At 41.7% G+C, this 16,119-nt stretch overlaps 1 protein-coding gene across 1 annotated transcript in view; it reads right to left on the reverse strand.

Annotated features, from left to right (window-relative positions):
• The window catches only part of SERINC3 (serine incorporator 3), a 16,908-nt gene extending 6,378 nt beyond the window's left edge, over positions 1 to 10,530 (reverse strand). Inside the window, exons 1-6 of the mRNA XM_007464774.1 lie at positions 10,471 to 10,530; positions 4,929 to 5,090; positions 3,939 to 4,132; positions 2,095 to 2,174; positions 1,327 to 1,464; positions 1,030 to 1,199 (exon numbers count right to left, since the gene is read on the reverse strand). Of these exons, the coding sequence (XP_007464836.1) occupies positions 1,030 to 1,199; positions 1,327 to 1,464; positions 2,095 to 2,174; positions 3,939 to 4,132; positions 4,929 to 5,090; positions 10,471 to 10,509 (783 nt within the window). The 5' untranslated portion in view covers positions 10,510 to 10,530. The remainder of the gene's footprint in view (positions 1 to 1,029; positions 1,200 to 1,326; positions 1,465 to 2,094; positions 2,175 to 3,938; positions 4,133 to 4,928; positions 5,091 to 10,470) is intronic.
• Positions 10,531 to 16,119: the final 5,589 nt, after the last annotated feature.

The raw sequence follows: 16,119 nt of genomic DNA on the forward strand, positions 1-16,119 counted from the left end.
GAGGGCTTCCCTGGTGGCACAGTGGTTGGGAGTCCGCCTGCCGATGCAGGGGACACGGGTTCGTACCCAGGTCCGGGAGGATCCCACATGCCACGGAGCAGCTGGGCCCGTGAGCCATGGCCGCTGAGCCTGCACGTCCAGAGCCTGTGCTCCGCAAGGGGAGGGGCCACAACGGTGAGAGGCCCGCGTACCGAAAAAAAAAAAATTTTTTTTAATTTAAAAAATAAAAATAAAGAAGGAGAGGTGATGTCTAGATGTTCTTTTCATACCTAAATTCATATCTGAATTTTAAAAATATTGTATTTAAATGAGGAAACTCAGGAGCATGAGTTGTGTTTTAAATATTAAAATCAATTATTTTTTCTAGTTGAACTCCCCTAAAATATCTTTGCTAAAGATTCCTAAGAATCATTCCCATGATATAAGCAATTTTATAAGAATGATAAATTCTCAAGTTACACAGATTTTTTCTTAAATAATAGGGAAATTATTCATTTACTGGCCCTCAATGGCACATTTTAGAGTGATTAAGTTATAATTAAGAAGACTTTATCATGTTGAAGTAGAAAAATGTTTTTTTTTTTTTTAGAAGATGTTGGGGTAGGAGTTTATTAATTAATTAATTTATTTTTGCTGTGTTGGGTCTTCATTTCTGTGCGAGGGCTTTCTCCAGCCGTGGCAAGCGGGGGCCACTCCTCATCGCGGTGCGCGGGCCTCTCACCATCGCGGCCTCTCCCGTTGCAGAGCACAGGCTCCAGACGCGCCGGCTCAGTAGTTGTGGCTCACGGGCCCAGCCGCTCCGCGGCATGTGGGATCTTCCCAGACCAGGGCTCGAACCCGTGTCCCCTGCATTGGCAGGCAGATTCTCAACCACTGCGCCACCAGGGAACTGCGCCACCAGGGAAGCCCAGAAAAATGTTTAAGTAGGTAAACTTGGACATAAATTCATACAACAGGTTACCTAGGTTTCAAGTTTAGCATTAATTAAAAATCCTTCACAGGAGGAAGAAGCAGAAATCACAACCATACCTGAATTTTTGGATGGATTGACATAATAGAAACCACAATGCAAAGCATCAGATTAAAACTGATGAAGAACTTGTTTTCTGTGCAGCCATCTGGTTTGCTGTAGTATGTGTAGAGCAATATGACAGAGATGACTGACAGGATATAAAACATGCTTGAGACAGACAGTAAAGCTAGAAAAAAGAAAACAAACATTAATGCCCACAGTCATAACAAACTCTTATACTAACGAGGACCAATTTTCACCCTATTTAACGTAGCATAATGCAGTATGGCTCTCATAGGGGTTTAGATACCTACCCGCATACCAGCACCTTGGGTTCCCTTCTTCCATTCGATTTACCCATGATTCATTCCAAGAGTGAGCAAAGTCCACCAACAGCACCAGCTGGATGAGGATGAAGAAGGCAGCCCCCACCATGCCAATAAAAAACCAGGCTACAAACCAAAAGCACAGTTACTCTTCACCAGAGGAGCAACATTTCAGAATGTTACTGTCCAACATTCTAAAAAGATTTCAATTCAAGTAATAGAGAGGTAATAAAGACATTGTCTCCAGCAGTACAGCAAGATTATTGCAATTCCAAACTCAAAGGTATTCTCTGAGAAGTGTTCTGTTAGGTTTCAGACCTTTTAAAACCTGTTCTAGCTTGTGCCAAGGGGATTCCAAATGGAAAAGATATAAGCCCTTTCCTTTACTTACAGGGATAAAAATCACAGTGGAAATCCACAGATGTCACGATAAGGAAGCAGGTTAAGACAGGAATAGTGGAACACATGGTTACAAGTCCTTACGTTGACAAGCTTGGTATTGCCAAGTGAGAAGAGAAACTATTAAAATATTGGCAAACAAACATATGGTTCCAGAACAGCTGAGAAGTGGGCTGAATGCCTCCCGCCTTTAATCAATCAATTAATATCTTAATATTAGTACCAAGTCATGGTAATTGGACACCATCTCATTTAATTACCAGTTCTGCAAAAATCAGTAATGAAAATGTAGCTTTAACACAATCATCTGTAGAGTTTGTATATATTATGATTGGCCCCCCTAATAGTGAACCATACCTGTGGTGAAGTGGCCCCCAGGGATATAGAAAGATCCAACCATGATCCCAACAATAGCAGCAATTTTGAAGAACCAAAACCTATTAAAATATAAAAGTGCATTTATGAAGTGCTAATTTTTGCCCTTACGCTGAGAAAAATGAATTTCTAAACTGCAAGAATAAAGGCTTACTAGCCACTTCCAGCACGATTAGGCTCATTTCTTCATTCGACGTGAAACTAGTTCACTCGATACTTCACACAACTTAAGGACAAGCGTTAGCACAGGGACCAAATCATGCACATTCACAAGAAAGAAACATGCTATTTAGTATTTCCCCACTTTTAGCACTTAAAGGTAGGAATTTCTCTAGAATTCTGGAGCATTCTAAACTAATGATTTTAGCTAAATATAAAGCAATCAACTTAGATCTGGGGGAAAGTGAATCACCGAATCCTTCTTTTACGTCATGGTAAAACCATGCCCCATGGTGTTAACCCATCCTGAAACCGTGCCCCATCGTTAACAGACACTGGTGCCCACCAGAAATTCTTGAGCTTGCCTTACAGAACAGTGCTAAGGGAACAGCTGGTTAAAGAACCGCCCCCGCTTGCAGCCTTGCCTTCAAAAGGCTCATCGTAATTTTTGGGTTTTTTTCAAATTTCACACCCTCCAACCTTCATATAGCCTAGATAATATACCACAAGACTCTTTTTTAACTACCCCTATAGATAACGTGCCTCTGACTTATGGGTCACTATAGTAACGGGGACTTAAGCTGTTTTTCAGAAACTGGGAGTTAGTTTTTCAAGCTGCCTAAGACTAGTTGGGACCACTGACCCTAAAACAGGGCCTGCACAGATGTGCAATGAATAACCCTTTTGATATCAGTGCCAAAAATGAATGATCCTTTTGATGTCAGAGTGCCAAAAACTCTACCCTCAGATTACGCTAAGCATATCCATTTTTGAACATGCATCCTATTAAGAAGCATGTAATTCAGATACACCTGTGCAGAACAGTGATTACCTCACGTTTTCCTTACTTCCAATTCCCTTTCCCCAAACCTAAGACTACTCTGCTTCTCTATCCCATAAATAACTAAAGCCTCTTGCCTTCGGGGAGGCGGATCTGAGGTCTGTCTTCCAGTCTCTGCTGCAAACCTCAGCATCTCAGGTTGGCTTGCTGCACGTCAGACGATTGGACACAAATGCCTTGCCCACAATCACACAGTTCGTCACTGGCAAAGCCAGGACCAAACCTGGCTTTCAGTCAATCTTTAAAGACTGCCTTGTATGGCGGAGTATAAAGAAAGCAGCTTTGGAGCTGGACAGACTTGAGTTTCAATCCTAGCTCCAACCCTCACTAGCTGAGACATCTCAGGCAATTTATTTAACCTCTCTGTAAAGGGGAACCGGGAATCAGGAATGGGAAGCGACAGAATATGTGAATCAGTGGCCCAAATATATTCACTATTTATCTTTCTGTATACTGTTTAAATATATCAGGTAAATGTTTCTCTTTTAACAATAGAAAGAAAAAATGTGTGTGTGTGTACTGCTTAGTACAATGCTTGAACTGTTTTCATAGGTGTTCCATAAAAATCTAGGCACCTTAAGCAAAGGTATTTTTAAAAAATACAGGAAAAAGACAAGATTCTTCTTGTCCACTCTACCTCTTCCATGCTGCAGGTCTCCAACTGAAAATGACATTGAAACAACTTCCCATGTATAGTAGGTCGGAAATACATCTGGGCCACTGATTTACATACTCTACTGCTTTCATCAAAATGGCAACATTAACTGCTGAAGGGGAGGATGCACATCATAACATAACAAGTTAATAATAAATAATTCCTACAAACCCATTGTGTATCGCTGCTCTGGGATCTTTACTCGTTTTCACTTTTAACATGAGCAGAAAGAAGGCAAAGAAAAAGACGGCCAAGGCAAAGTTGATTCGATATACGGCTTTATAACGAACCAGCACATCACAATCTTTATCCATGATTGTATCAGCCACCTTGGTTTTAAGTCCTTCATCACAGAATCCAGGAATCTGGAAAAAGCAATTTTAATGTTATGGGAATATACACATTTAAAGAGAGATCCTATTCCACAATAGGAAAGCCTGGATTTTTAAAACTGACCACTTAAACAACTGCAAGACTCTCCTGTGGGACTTTTCTCTTTGCCTTCCAATTCACTTACAATCTTGTCACCAAATAGTATAAACAAGTTGCATCTTGAAAATAAAAGGCAAGTGCTCTCTCTCTCTTTTCTTTTTAATATTTTATTTATTTAATTATTGGCTGCGTTGGCTCTTAGTTGCAGCCCGCGGGCTTAGTTGCTCCACGGCATGTGGGATCTTACTTCCCCGACCAGGGATCAAACCCGCGTCCCCTGCATTGGAAGACAGATTCTTAACCACTGAACTACCAGGGAAGTCCTGAGTGCTCTCTTTTTGGCCCTTATCTGTGGATGAGGTTATCTCCCATTTTCCCATGAGTTTTCATGCTACAACCCACTCCTTCCGAAGGTGAAGGGCTAGTCTAGTTTAAATGTTTAAAACTAAACATACAAGAAAAGATAAAGTTTTAGGGCCACTCTTTTAATATCTTTTCCAAAGCTGTTAGACTAAAGATGTTCATTCTGACTACCTTTACTTTGGGAAAAGACTGATACCTTTATATTCTGTGTCTTGACTATAACCAAAATTTAAAATCCCAACAAATCCAACGAACTTGACTTTCACAACAGTGTAGAAATAAATACTAATTACAACTAAAACTCTGCAAAATATAAAAATAATAAAAACCCCTACGTTAAATAAGGTTATGGTTACTTCTACTTACCTTCTTCAGCTGAGTTTCCATCCCTTCATGAAACATGATACAACATACAATAGTGCCCAGGAAGAGGATGAAAGCATAGATGAGGCGAGTCACAGTGGAATTCTTACTGTTGGGGCAGCAGCTACACAGCAAACATGATGCACCACCGCAAAGGCATGGAACCTGTAATAAGCACATCTTCACCATTTGAGACCTCCTTCAGCAGACTCCTTTGTGACATCCAGAACAGAAGATGAGGCAAACCAGGCTTTGAGAGTTTTAACTGAGAACTATAGCTGGGAGGAAGTGGTTAAAAGCATGGGCTCTGGAGTTGATATTATTTCTGCCACTTTACCTCAACAGGTTACATAATGTAAGCTTATTTCTCCATCTGTAAATTAAACTCAGTAACAGAATCTTCCTCCCTCAGACATTGCTATATTAAATGAACATTCAACACAGTGCCTAAAACACAGTAAAAGCCCAATAAATGTTGGTTATGTTCTCACAGACAGCATATTTTATTTAAAAACAATATATCTTAATACTGAGAAAAATAGAAACTAACTCCACTTGCTGTTTTCTGGGAATCCTAGCTACCAAATCTGATATTACAGCATAAGGCAACATTACATGGAAACCCTTATAAATAATGAAAGCAAGAGACATTCAGCTCCATTAAAGAGTCACCTGGAGTTCGAGCCTTGGTCTGGGAAGATCCCACATGCTGTGGAGCAACTAAGCCCATGCGCCACAACTGCTGAGCCTGCGCTCTAGAGCCCGTGAGCCACAACTACTGAGCCCACGTGCCACAACTACTGAAGCCCATGTGCCTAGAGCCCGTGCTCTACACCAAGAGAAGCCACTGCAATGAGAAGCCCGTGCACCACAACGAAGAGTAGCCCTGCTCACCGCAACTGAAGAAGCCCATGCACAGCAACGAAGACACAACACAGCCAAAAATAAATAAATTAAAAAAAAAAAAGTAACCTGGAGATTCCTCAAAGTCAAACATAGAATTATCATATGGCCCAGTAACTCCACTCTTACATATACACCCAAAAGAACTGAAACAGGTATTCAAACAAAAACTTGTATATGAATGTTCAAAGCAGCACCATCTACAATTGTCAAAAGGCAGAAACAACCCAAATGTCCATCAACTGATGAATGGATAAGTAAAATGTGGTATACCCGCAAAATGGAATGCTATTTGGCCATAAAAATTAAGTACCGATAGCTGGTACAACACAAGTGAACCTAGAAAACATCATGCTAAGTGAAAGGAGCCAGACACAAAAGGTCACATATTGTATTTCATTCATTCATATGAAATATCCAGAATAGGTAAATCCAGAGATAGAAAAAAGCAGATTAGTGTTTCCAGAGAAACACTAATGTTTCTGAACACTAATGTTTCTGAAACACCAGTGTTTCCAGAGAAGGTTTCCAGAGGCTGGAGGGAGTGGGGAGAAGAGAGTAGACTGCTAAACAGAAATCGAGTTTGTCTTTGGGGTGATGAAAATGTTCTGGAATCAGACAGGTGTGATGATAGCCCAACACTGTGAACATACTAAATGTCACTGAATGTCACTTTAAAATAGTCAATTTTATGTAATGTGAATTTTACCTCAATTAAAGAAAAAAAAGTAACCTGGATCTTTGGTCAGCTAAATTCTCCTAATGAGCATTCCAGATGAGAGGACATACTTTGAGTCATTCTTCTATATGCTTGATTAGGAAACCACCTGAACTGCTTTGATAGGTGATGTTATGAAGTCACGTTACAAGGATAGGCTAGTTCAGAATCATCAGCAGAAGCAGCAAATGCAACGCTGGGGGATTCTGGTTTTACAGTATGGTCCCAGTAATAATCTTTTATGAGATAATGTCAGGAATACATAGCACCTAGCACAATGCCTTTCATAGCAGGGGCTCCGTATATCAAGGTAACCGTTAATATCCATAATCAAAACAGCCATGGGGACTTGACCACCCAGGCTCATCTCCAATACTTAACTACAGTCTGGGTCAAAAGACTGTAATAGAAGTCTGTATCTGGTCGCACACAGAAATACAGACATTTTACACCTGAAAACAATGACACTAATTGCTTCAGGTTTATTTTGTCTGTACTCTCACACTCCTGACTCCCTTCAGCTATTTTTTCCCCCCAGCCAATTAAATAATGATAGTTGCCTACTGTTTGCTATAGGTTGAATTGTGTCCTCCAAAATTCGTAGGTTTTAAGTCCTAATCCCCAGTACCTCAGCATGTGACCTTATTTGGAAACAGGGTTGCTGCAGATGTAATTAGGTAAAATGATGTTATACTGGAGAAGAGTGGGCCCCTAATCAAACATGGCTGATGTCATCAAAAGGAGAAATCTGGACACAGACATGCATCACAGGGAGAACATCATGTGAAGGTGAAGGCAGAGACTGATAAAGCAAGGACACCAAAGATGGCTACCAAACCCCCAGGAACTGGGGAAGAGGCCTGGAACAGAGTCTACCTCACCACCCTCAGAGGGAACCAACCCTGCTGACACTTTAATCTCAGACTTCTAGCCTCTAAAACCATGAGACAATAAATTTCTGTAATTTAAGTCACCCATTCTGTGGTACTTTGTTATGAGGCCCTGGCAAACCAATACACCTGCTTACTTGATTACATCTTGTACCTTGAGGGGGGCCCACCTAGTGTTATATCTCTTGCACCTTTACACAGTAGGTACTCAATCTGTGGAACAAACGTCCTACTATACGTTATGTCACTTCCCCCTCTCAGTAAACAACTCTATTTGAGATAGGCTGGAACCTGGGACCCTTTACCTGAGTGCTTGCACTCAACAGAATACAAAGAAACTATAAGGGACTCAAAATAACTGCACACATGAATGGTAAGATACAACAAAGCCACAAACCAACTGCCACTTCTGAGGTGGGCAGAGCAATAGCAGGGTACTGTGCATGATCCCTGCACAGAGCCCCACCAAGCGGGAGAGCAGATTACCTAAGCCACACCTCTTGCTCAACCCACTGATTCGCCCCTACCCATATCCCATTTAAGGAACCAGTTCCCCCATCTGTTACTTGTTTTACCTCCCTCTCGCTTGGCTGAAATTCTCCTCTGGCCTCTTATCAATTTCTGTTGATTAAAGAGTCCAAGGACCCAGGTGAGTCACATACTCTTCCTGTTGCCGAAGGAAGGGTATGTGACTGTTGCCTGTTGCCATACTCTTCCTCCAAGGCCAAAAACCTTGGAGTCATCCTCCATGCCTTCTCTTTTTCCAAAACCCTCATTCCATTTGTCAGCACATCAGCTCTATCCTCAAAATGTATCCAGAATCTGGCCACTTTCATAGCATCCTCAGCTATCACGTTGGTCCAAGCCACTACTATCATCCCTCACCTGGATTAAATGCAATAGCTCCTGTCTCGCTGCTATAGCAACCCATTCAGAACCCTGAGTTAGTATAAAAATTATTTTCAGATGAAGACATGTGAGATTAAAAAGAAGCAGAAAAAAATGCCTTTTCAGAGCTTTTCTCATCTGACTGAAAGCAGCAACTGCCATAAATTCTCTCTCCAAGGAAGTTTTATGGCCATGAAGAAGATAAAAAGACCTCTGCACTCACAGAAACAAGTACTATCACAAACTTTCTTATCTCCTGTTTGTTCTCCTAAAAACCCATTTGTCGTTCCTAAAGAAACCTATTTGTTATTCCCATGGAAGCCCTTTTCTGCCCCACCCAATCCTAACCCTAACCCCAATTAAGTTAGGCATATAAGCCCTATATTCTAACCACCCCTTTGAGTTATTCATCACTAAGAACCCCTGTGTGTATGTGGGTTGCACAAGTACATGAACTCCTTTTTTCTCTTGCTAATTTGTCTTTTCTCAGTTTAATTCGCAGGCCCCAACCACTGACCCATCGAGAATGGAAGTTTTTCCTCCCCTACACTGCTTTACCCTTTCTTTTCTAACATCTGTTCTCCACACAGAAACCTTGTTAAAACACTGGTCAGATCACATCATTCCTCTTTTCTGTAATGGATCCCCATAATCACATAAGAGTAAAAGCCAACGTCCTTAAATTGGCCAATGGGTATCTACGTGATCTGGCTCCCTTTACTTTTCTGACTTCATTTTCTATTATTCTTCCCCTCACTCATGCCATTCTCTGGTACACTGAATTCCTTGCTGTTCCTCTTGAACAAAAGGAATTAATAAAGTATAAAAGTGATTTATAGGTAGAAATGCTTTGATGGCATCAATTCAAATCTCAGCTTTACATCAAAGCCAAAATGTGTTTCCAGTTTCAAATTACCAATTCACGCCCTATTTCCTTCTTAACTATTTTTTTCTAAATCTATTTTGTAAACAGTGAGTTTGATCCACTAGTAAACTGTAAAAAAAATTTAAAAAAAGAAAGAAAGAAAATCAACTGACCAGGATTTTTTTTTTTAACGTGACAGAAAAGAAAAATTGTACAGCAGGGGGCAAAGGTAAGAATTATTTCACGAAACGTGTGTCTAAATGGGTGTATTAAATCAAGCAGGTAAAATTTATTTCTTACTTTGGGTCAAGGTTGAAAAACTGGAAAGCCACTACAATCTAGGCCCTTAAAAGACCAACTGCCCTTTTCATTTAAGATCAACAACCTTAAAGGATGGAAAATACATTCTGTCCCTAAGAAAAGGTAGTGGCATTAGCTGAGATAGAGTCCTTGGTCATTTAAGTCAGCTGGGGAATTAGGAAACAAGGAAATGATGTTAAGGAATCATGCTCCTCGGAAGCAAGTGTATGAGTGAACTCATCATATTCTCTTCCATAGATCCCAAAATTCCTTTTTTAAAATACGGAGTTTACAATCTACAGAGTGATTCAAACTATTTATCCACTTCATCCTCACAACAGCTCTTGAGGCGAGGAACGCTGGGGTGACTGTCCTCATCTTAAGGTAAGCCAGAAAGAAATGACTTGTACAGGGTCCCAAAATGTTCAGGCCATGACTTCCAATTCTGAATAATAATCCACAAGGCCGTCTTTCCACTGCGCCAGAACCGCAGACAGGCCTCCGTTAAAATCTCACCTCTGCCACAGACTCTGTAGCTTTGGCAAATCCTGTGCTAGGGGATAAAAATATTATTCAAGCCCCACCCACCCCCGCTCAAATAAATGACGCCACCTTAAGAAGGTGCTTGGAAATGAACCAGAGAGCCCGGGCCCCGGGAGCAGAGCTCAGTCCCCGGTCCCATTCCATCTCCGGAGGAACCCAGAGGCCGGAAGGCTCACGGGGCGGGGCAATCAAAATTGTAAACAATGGAGGGCTGGCCTCTTACGTTCCTCCACAATCACAGAAGGCGAACCGCCTGATCCTGATTGCAGGGCATCGCGGATTTTATCCTGTTCCCCCCCGGATACCCTCTGCAGCCCAGGGCCGGACCCCCAAACCCCGGGCCCCGGGCGCCAGGCCCGGCGGGGTCTGCGCTTGGGGAGCCCTTATCGCCCTCCCCCAAACCACAGGACCGACAGAGACACCAGACCCCGAACTCACCCAGCTGGCGAGGGAGAAGACGCCCAGCGCTGCTCCCATGGTGATGCGGCTGATGGAGGTGGCCGAGGCGGAAGCTCCTAGCGCGGTAGTAACTGCGGGTTGAAGCGTCTCCTCAGAAACGCAACGGTTTCTCAGGCCTGAAACGTGCGGCCTTGCGTCAGGCGTGGCCCCGCCCACCGCCGTCTGCGGGGCTGGGGGGAGGGGGCGGGGCTAAACCGGCCGGAGGCTGCAGGAACAGAGGAGGGTTTATTCCTTCATCTCGTTTGCATTCCCTGGGAGTCCACTTTGTCAAGATCTGGGGTACAAAAGTGCACAAGAATTTATGGCCAAGTTAAGACTGACAATGGACAGAAACGCACCATGGCATACTGTGATAATTACTATGAAAAAGTATTACGAGGAAATATTCTTTCAGTAAAAGTGTATTTAATGCCTACTATGTAAGGAGAAGGTAATCAGTTAGGGAGTAGTCCTGGAAGGACTTTATATTTAATCTGAGGTATTTATAGTAAGTCTAAGAACTGAAGGATGAGCCCAAGTTAAACAGAAAAGGTAGGCACTGTTTCCTAAACTGTGGGATATATAAACCATTTGGGGTGACCGAAAGGATGTAAGGATGCACGTATATATAGGACATTAAGTAACACTGAAAGGCAGAGTGAGAAAGTCTTGTTTCAAACTAAAGAGTAAGTGTGTTTGCGACTGGTACGTATTTAACATTTTTCTAACATTTGCTTATCTCCCTTTTTAGCAGAGCAAAGGCTTCCAAATCTCATCAAAAGGTAACAACATATACAGTTAAATAACATTGTTTTAGGGTTTGTGTATATGTGTGTTTGTAGAAATTCTTCCACTTCTACCAAGCAATACTTGATTTCCCTTTAAGCAGTGGTGTAAATTTTCCTTTGTAAATTTAAGTAAAAAGTGAGTCCATTTAAAGAAAAAATTTTGAAAAATTATTTACTTACATAACAGAACAGGTGGTATGTAGATATGGCAACAATGATGACAATGGTCTACAAATAATTGGTGTAGGGGAACATTTACCTGGGAGTATGAGGACCTGTAGAGTTTGGATCCTAGAATATTTGGGTTGGAAGACGCCTTAGAAATAGATTCAAATCTTTTCTTGTACAGAAATGGAAAAAGACCCAAAGTGAGATGGTTTGCCTAAAGCCACAGAAAGGGTTGATGGCTGAGGAAGAAGAATTACTCAAGCTTTCCTAATTCCCTTCTCTCTTTCTGCCCCCCAGACTACTTACCCAAGTCAGGTTGTTTCAGGACCACTGAACCTTCCAGGTAGCCCTTAAAATCCTTGCTTCTCCCTGTCTGGGTATTGTTGGACTGGGCAGAATAAAGCTAAGACTGTGATCAAATTCTACCAGGAACATGCCCACAGTCAAAATGAATTAGAGTTATTTAGCTTGTTTGTTAAGGGAGAATGCATTAAGAGAAACCATGAGGTTATCTTGGTAAGAGGGAGTTGGGAAAAACTTATTGTAGGATTTGGGTATGTGCTGGGTACCTCTAAGAGGGGTTTAAGGAAGTAGGGAACAGTTTTGAATTGGACACAGTCAAGAAGCAGGGACAATTCTATAACAGGTATCTTAATTTTTATCCAGAAGGTAGGAGAATTAAAGCAGGGCCAGAGTTGTCACTGAAAAAGAACCAGGACCCACTCATGTTAGTCAGAAGAGGAGGATGTTGAGTCATATTTTGGTTCCTGAGTGGCCTTGTCTATGCCTTGTTCCAAATACAGAGTGGCCTTGTTTGATATTTGTTTATATTCTGTGAGCACTTGTTTATGTTCAGTGAGGAACAATGTGTCTAGCCGGCGGCTGAAGGGTTTTTCACTTTCTGACCTGCAAGCATTAGTCCTCCCAAATGTGGGACCCTGCCCTTCTCTCAGTGTTTCAGACCCTAAGTGGTTAAGTGTGCCTTGTCTAGGTGGCAGAGGTGGGGGAGAGCGGATCTTTGAGATCCTCTGCTCCAGTCTCCCACCTCCTCCTGTAAGAATCCCTCAGCAACATCTGTTCTGGGAGCACAGGGTCGGGGTGGGGTGGGGGGGCGCCGGGGGGGCGGAGCTCACTGTCACACAGAGCAGCCCCGCCCATATTCATACAGTCAAAACTAGGTTGTTTTCCCCCCTGGAGGGGAGGAAAAATTTCCCCCGCACCTCTTAGGTTTAGTGATTGGGCCAGCTAGGCATGGAGGCTTTTATACCATTCTGACAAAGAGTGATACAATTTAAATTTGTCGAGAAGTGATAAGACAAAGGAAAGGGGTTTATGACTTTTAGGGGGCAGCCTGTAGGAAGGTAAATATATGGGAGAAACTAATGGAAGATAAGAGTTGTTTTAGAAAGGTTTGTTTTGTAGATTCCTCTCACCGATGAGAGTCTATCTAGAGTTGTCTCCTGTGATTAACTTTTGCCCCTCCTGGTAGAGAGGAGATGGGGGAACACCGTGACAAAGGGAAATTTATAGAGGGAGGGCAGAGACCTTTTCTGTGTCTACTTCTCAGGTGTCTTCAGCTGGAGGTAATCCTTATGCCAAAGTGACGTATTTGGGGGTGGAATGATCTGATCACTTACACTCCTATATATTGTTTCAAAAGGTAACCCATGTACTTGATTTTTTTTTTAGGTTAATGTGTTAATTTTTATTTCAGTTTTATTGAGGTATAATTGACATATAAAATTTTAAGATATTTAAAGTATACATCATGATGATTTGATGTCTGTATATATTGTGAAAGGATTACTCTGATCTAGTTAATTAACGGATATTCAACTCACACATTTATCTTTTTGTTGTTGTTGTTGTTCAGAACATTTAAGCTCTGTCCTCGTAGCAATTTTCAATTACACAATACAGTGTGATAAACTATAGTCACCATGTTTTCATTAGATACTCAGACTTTTTCTTCTTATAGCTGAAAGTGTGTATGCATTAACCAACCACTCCCTAATTCCTTCATCCTCCAGCCCACATCTGACTGTTTCTATGAGTTTGACCTTTTTTTTTTTTTTAGATGCCACATATAAATGATACCATTCATTATTTGTCTTTCTTTGTCTGGCTTATTTCACTTAGCATAGTATCCTCAAGGTCCATCCAAGTTGTTGAAAGTGGCAAGATTTCCTTCTTTCTTATAGCTGAACGGTATTTCATTATATGTATGTATGCCACATCTTCTTTATCCATTCATCCCTTCAGAGAAACTTAGGTTGTTTTCATAATTTGGCTATTGTGAATAATGCTGCAATGAACTTGGGAATGAAGATATATCTTCAATACCCTATTTTTATTTCCTTAGGATATATATCCATAGTGGGGTTGCTGGAACATATGATAGCTTTATTTCCTTTTCTCCACATCCTTGCCAGCACTTGTTCTCACTTGTCTGCATGATAGCCACTCTGAAAGGTGAGGTGATATCTCATTTTGGTTTTGACTTGTGTTCTCCTGATGATTAGTGATGTTGAGCACTTTTTTAATGTAACTTAATTATTTTTTTGTCTACTTTGGAAAACTGTTCAGTTTCTCTGCCCATTTTAAACTGGATTCTCTATTTCTTTTTCAACATCTTTATTGGAGTATAATTGCTTTATAATGTTGTGTTAGTTTCTGCTGTATAACAAAATGAATCAGCTGTACGCATACGTATATCCCCATATCCCCTCCCTCTTGCGTCTCCCTCCTACCCTCCATATCCCACCCCTCTAGGTGGTCGCAAAGCGATGAGCTGATCTCCCTGTGCTATGCGGCTGCTTCCCACTAGCTATCTATTTTACATTTGGTAGTGTATATATGTCAGTGCCACTCTCTCACTTCGTCCCCGCTTACCCTTCCCCCTCCCTATGTCCTCAAGTCCATTTAGAGGTTATCTTGTAAAATTTAATTTTCTATTTGTAGCTGGTATATAGAAATATAATTGATTTTGTATATTGACTTAGTATTCAGCAAACTTGCAAAACATATTAACTTTAATAATGTGTATATAGAATTTTTTGTAATTTCTATATAAACAATCATGTCATCTATAAACAATGTTATTCTTTTTTCTAATACTTAAACATTTCATTTTTCTTGTCTTATTGCAATTACTAGAACTTGATTTTTTTTTAAATACTGCATAAAAGAATGTCGACTGAAAAAAAAATACACAACCTAAAAGTTGAGAGTTATGTTTTATTCGGCAGATATTCTTAGGACTTAAAGCCGAGGAGACAGCATCTCAGATAAAGGCTGAGAAAACTGTTTCAAAGAGGAAAGGGGGAAGATAGGAGTTTTTGCAGCACCACCAAGGTAGTTGGAACAAAAGGCTACTCTTAGTAAAAGAAAACTAGATATCTCAAGTTAAGGAATTTAGCGCTTTCTACGTATGGGAAGATGCCAGAGTTTGGGCTTACTGAAATCATTCCTTTGATATGCACCTCACCTATCTGGGTGCATATCCTGTGTTTTCTCATCCTGAGATTCCTCAAGCTGCACTGCTGGGAGTGGCTGCAGTCTGATGACTACTAGATGGCAGGCATTCTTTGTTTCCTTCCTGAGTTCCCTCAGGGTTCACTGTCAAACGGGAGGCTGTAATGTAGTAGCTAGATCCTTTGTTTACTGATATGGCAGGCAGCATTTTATTTCTCAAGTACATACAGTGAAAATGTATTAGCTTACTCCCCCGCCCCCCCCACCCCCGCCATCTCCCAAATCTCTTTCCAGAGTTCTTGTATGCATATGCCAGTTGTGTATTACCACTCCCCGTTTACCTGTTGTAGCGTTCCAACCACGTGGTGTTGTACATTGCTTATATCACATAACTTATTCATTCATTCAAGAAATATTTACCAAGCTCTTACTATGTGCCAGGCACTGTTCCCAGTGATGAGAGAACAGCAGGGAACAGCGAAATGCTTGCCCTGAAAAGAGTTTATGCTGTAGTGAAAATGTTAGAGCAGGCAGGTAGATAGGTATGAGCAGAGAAATAGGGGCAGGGGCCAGGTGGGAGGAATTCAGGCATCTTGTAAACAGCAGTAGTCCATGGTCAGACAGAGAAAAGCAGGAACCTCCAGACTAACAGGAAACCACACATTTTGGGTTATAAGTGTCCTGGAAGCAGACAAAGAAAGGTGAGGAAAGGCAGGAATCTCCTGCATCCTAATGTAACCTGTTGCTCATTGTGCTCTCATTACAATAAAATTAGCCTTATTAAATTAGCAGATTAGAAGTACCCATCATGCACCAACGCCACAACACTTCTGATCAAAACTAAATAAGGACAAAAATCCCTCCTCCCCTCGGGAAGATGGAGTTGGGATGAAAATCAGGGAATACAACCCCCAAACTCCTCTTTCCCCAGTGACTATTTCACCCTTTCATTTGTATGCCCTTCATAACCGGCTTGCCAGAGAAGCTCAGGGCAGCAGCTCCTCACCTGTCTGCCCTCTCCCTCTGAGAGTGGATTCTTTTTTTTTTTTTTTTTTTTTTGCAGTACGCGGGCCTCTCACTGCGGTGGCCTCTCCCGTTGCGGAGCACAGGCTCCGGACGCGCAGGCTCAGCGGCCATGGCTCACGGGCCCAGCCGCTCCGCGGCACATGGGATCTTCCCGCTCCAGGCCACGACCCTGTGTCCCCTGCATCGGCAGGCG

Source organism: Lipotes vexillifer, unplaced genomic scaffold, assembly GCF_000442215.2.
Source record: "Lipotes vexillifer unplaced genomic scaffold, Lipotes_vexillifer_v1.1 scaffold53, whole genome shotgun sequence".
NCBI lineage: Eukaryota > Metazoa > Chordata > Mammalia > Artiodactyla > Lipotidae > Lipotes > Lipotes vexillifer.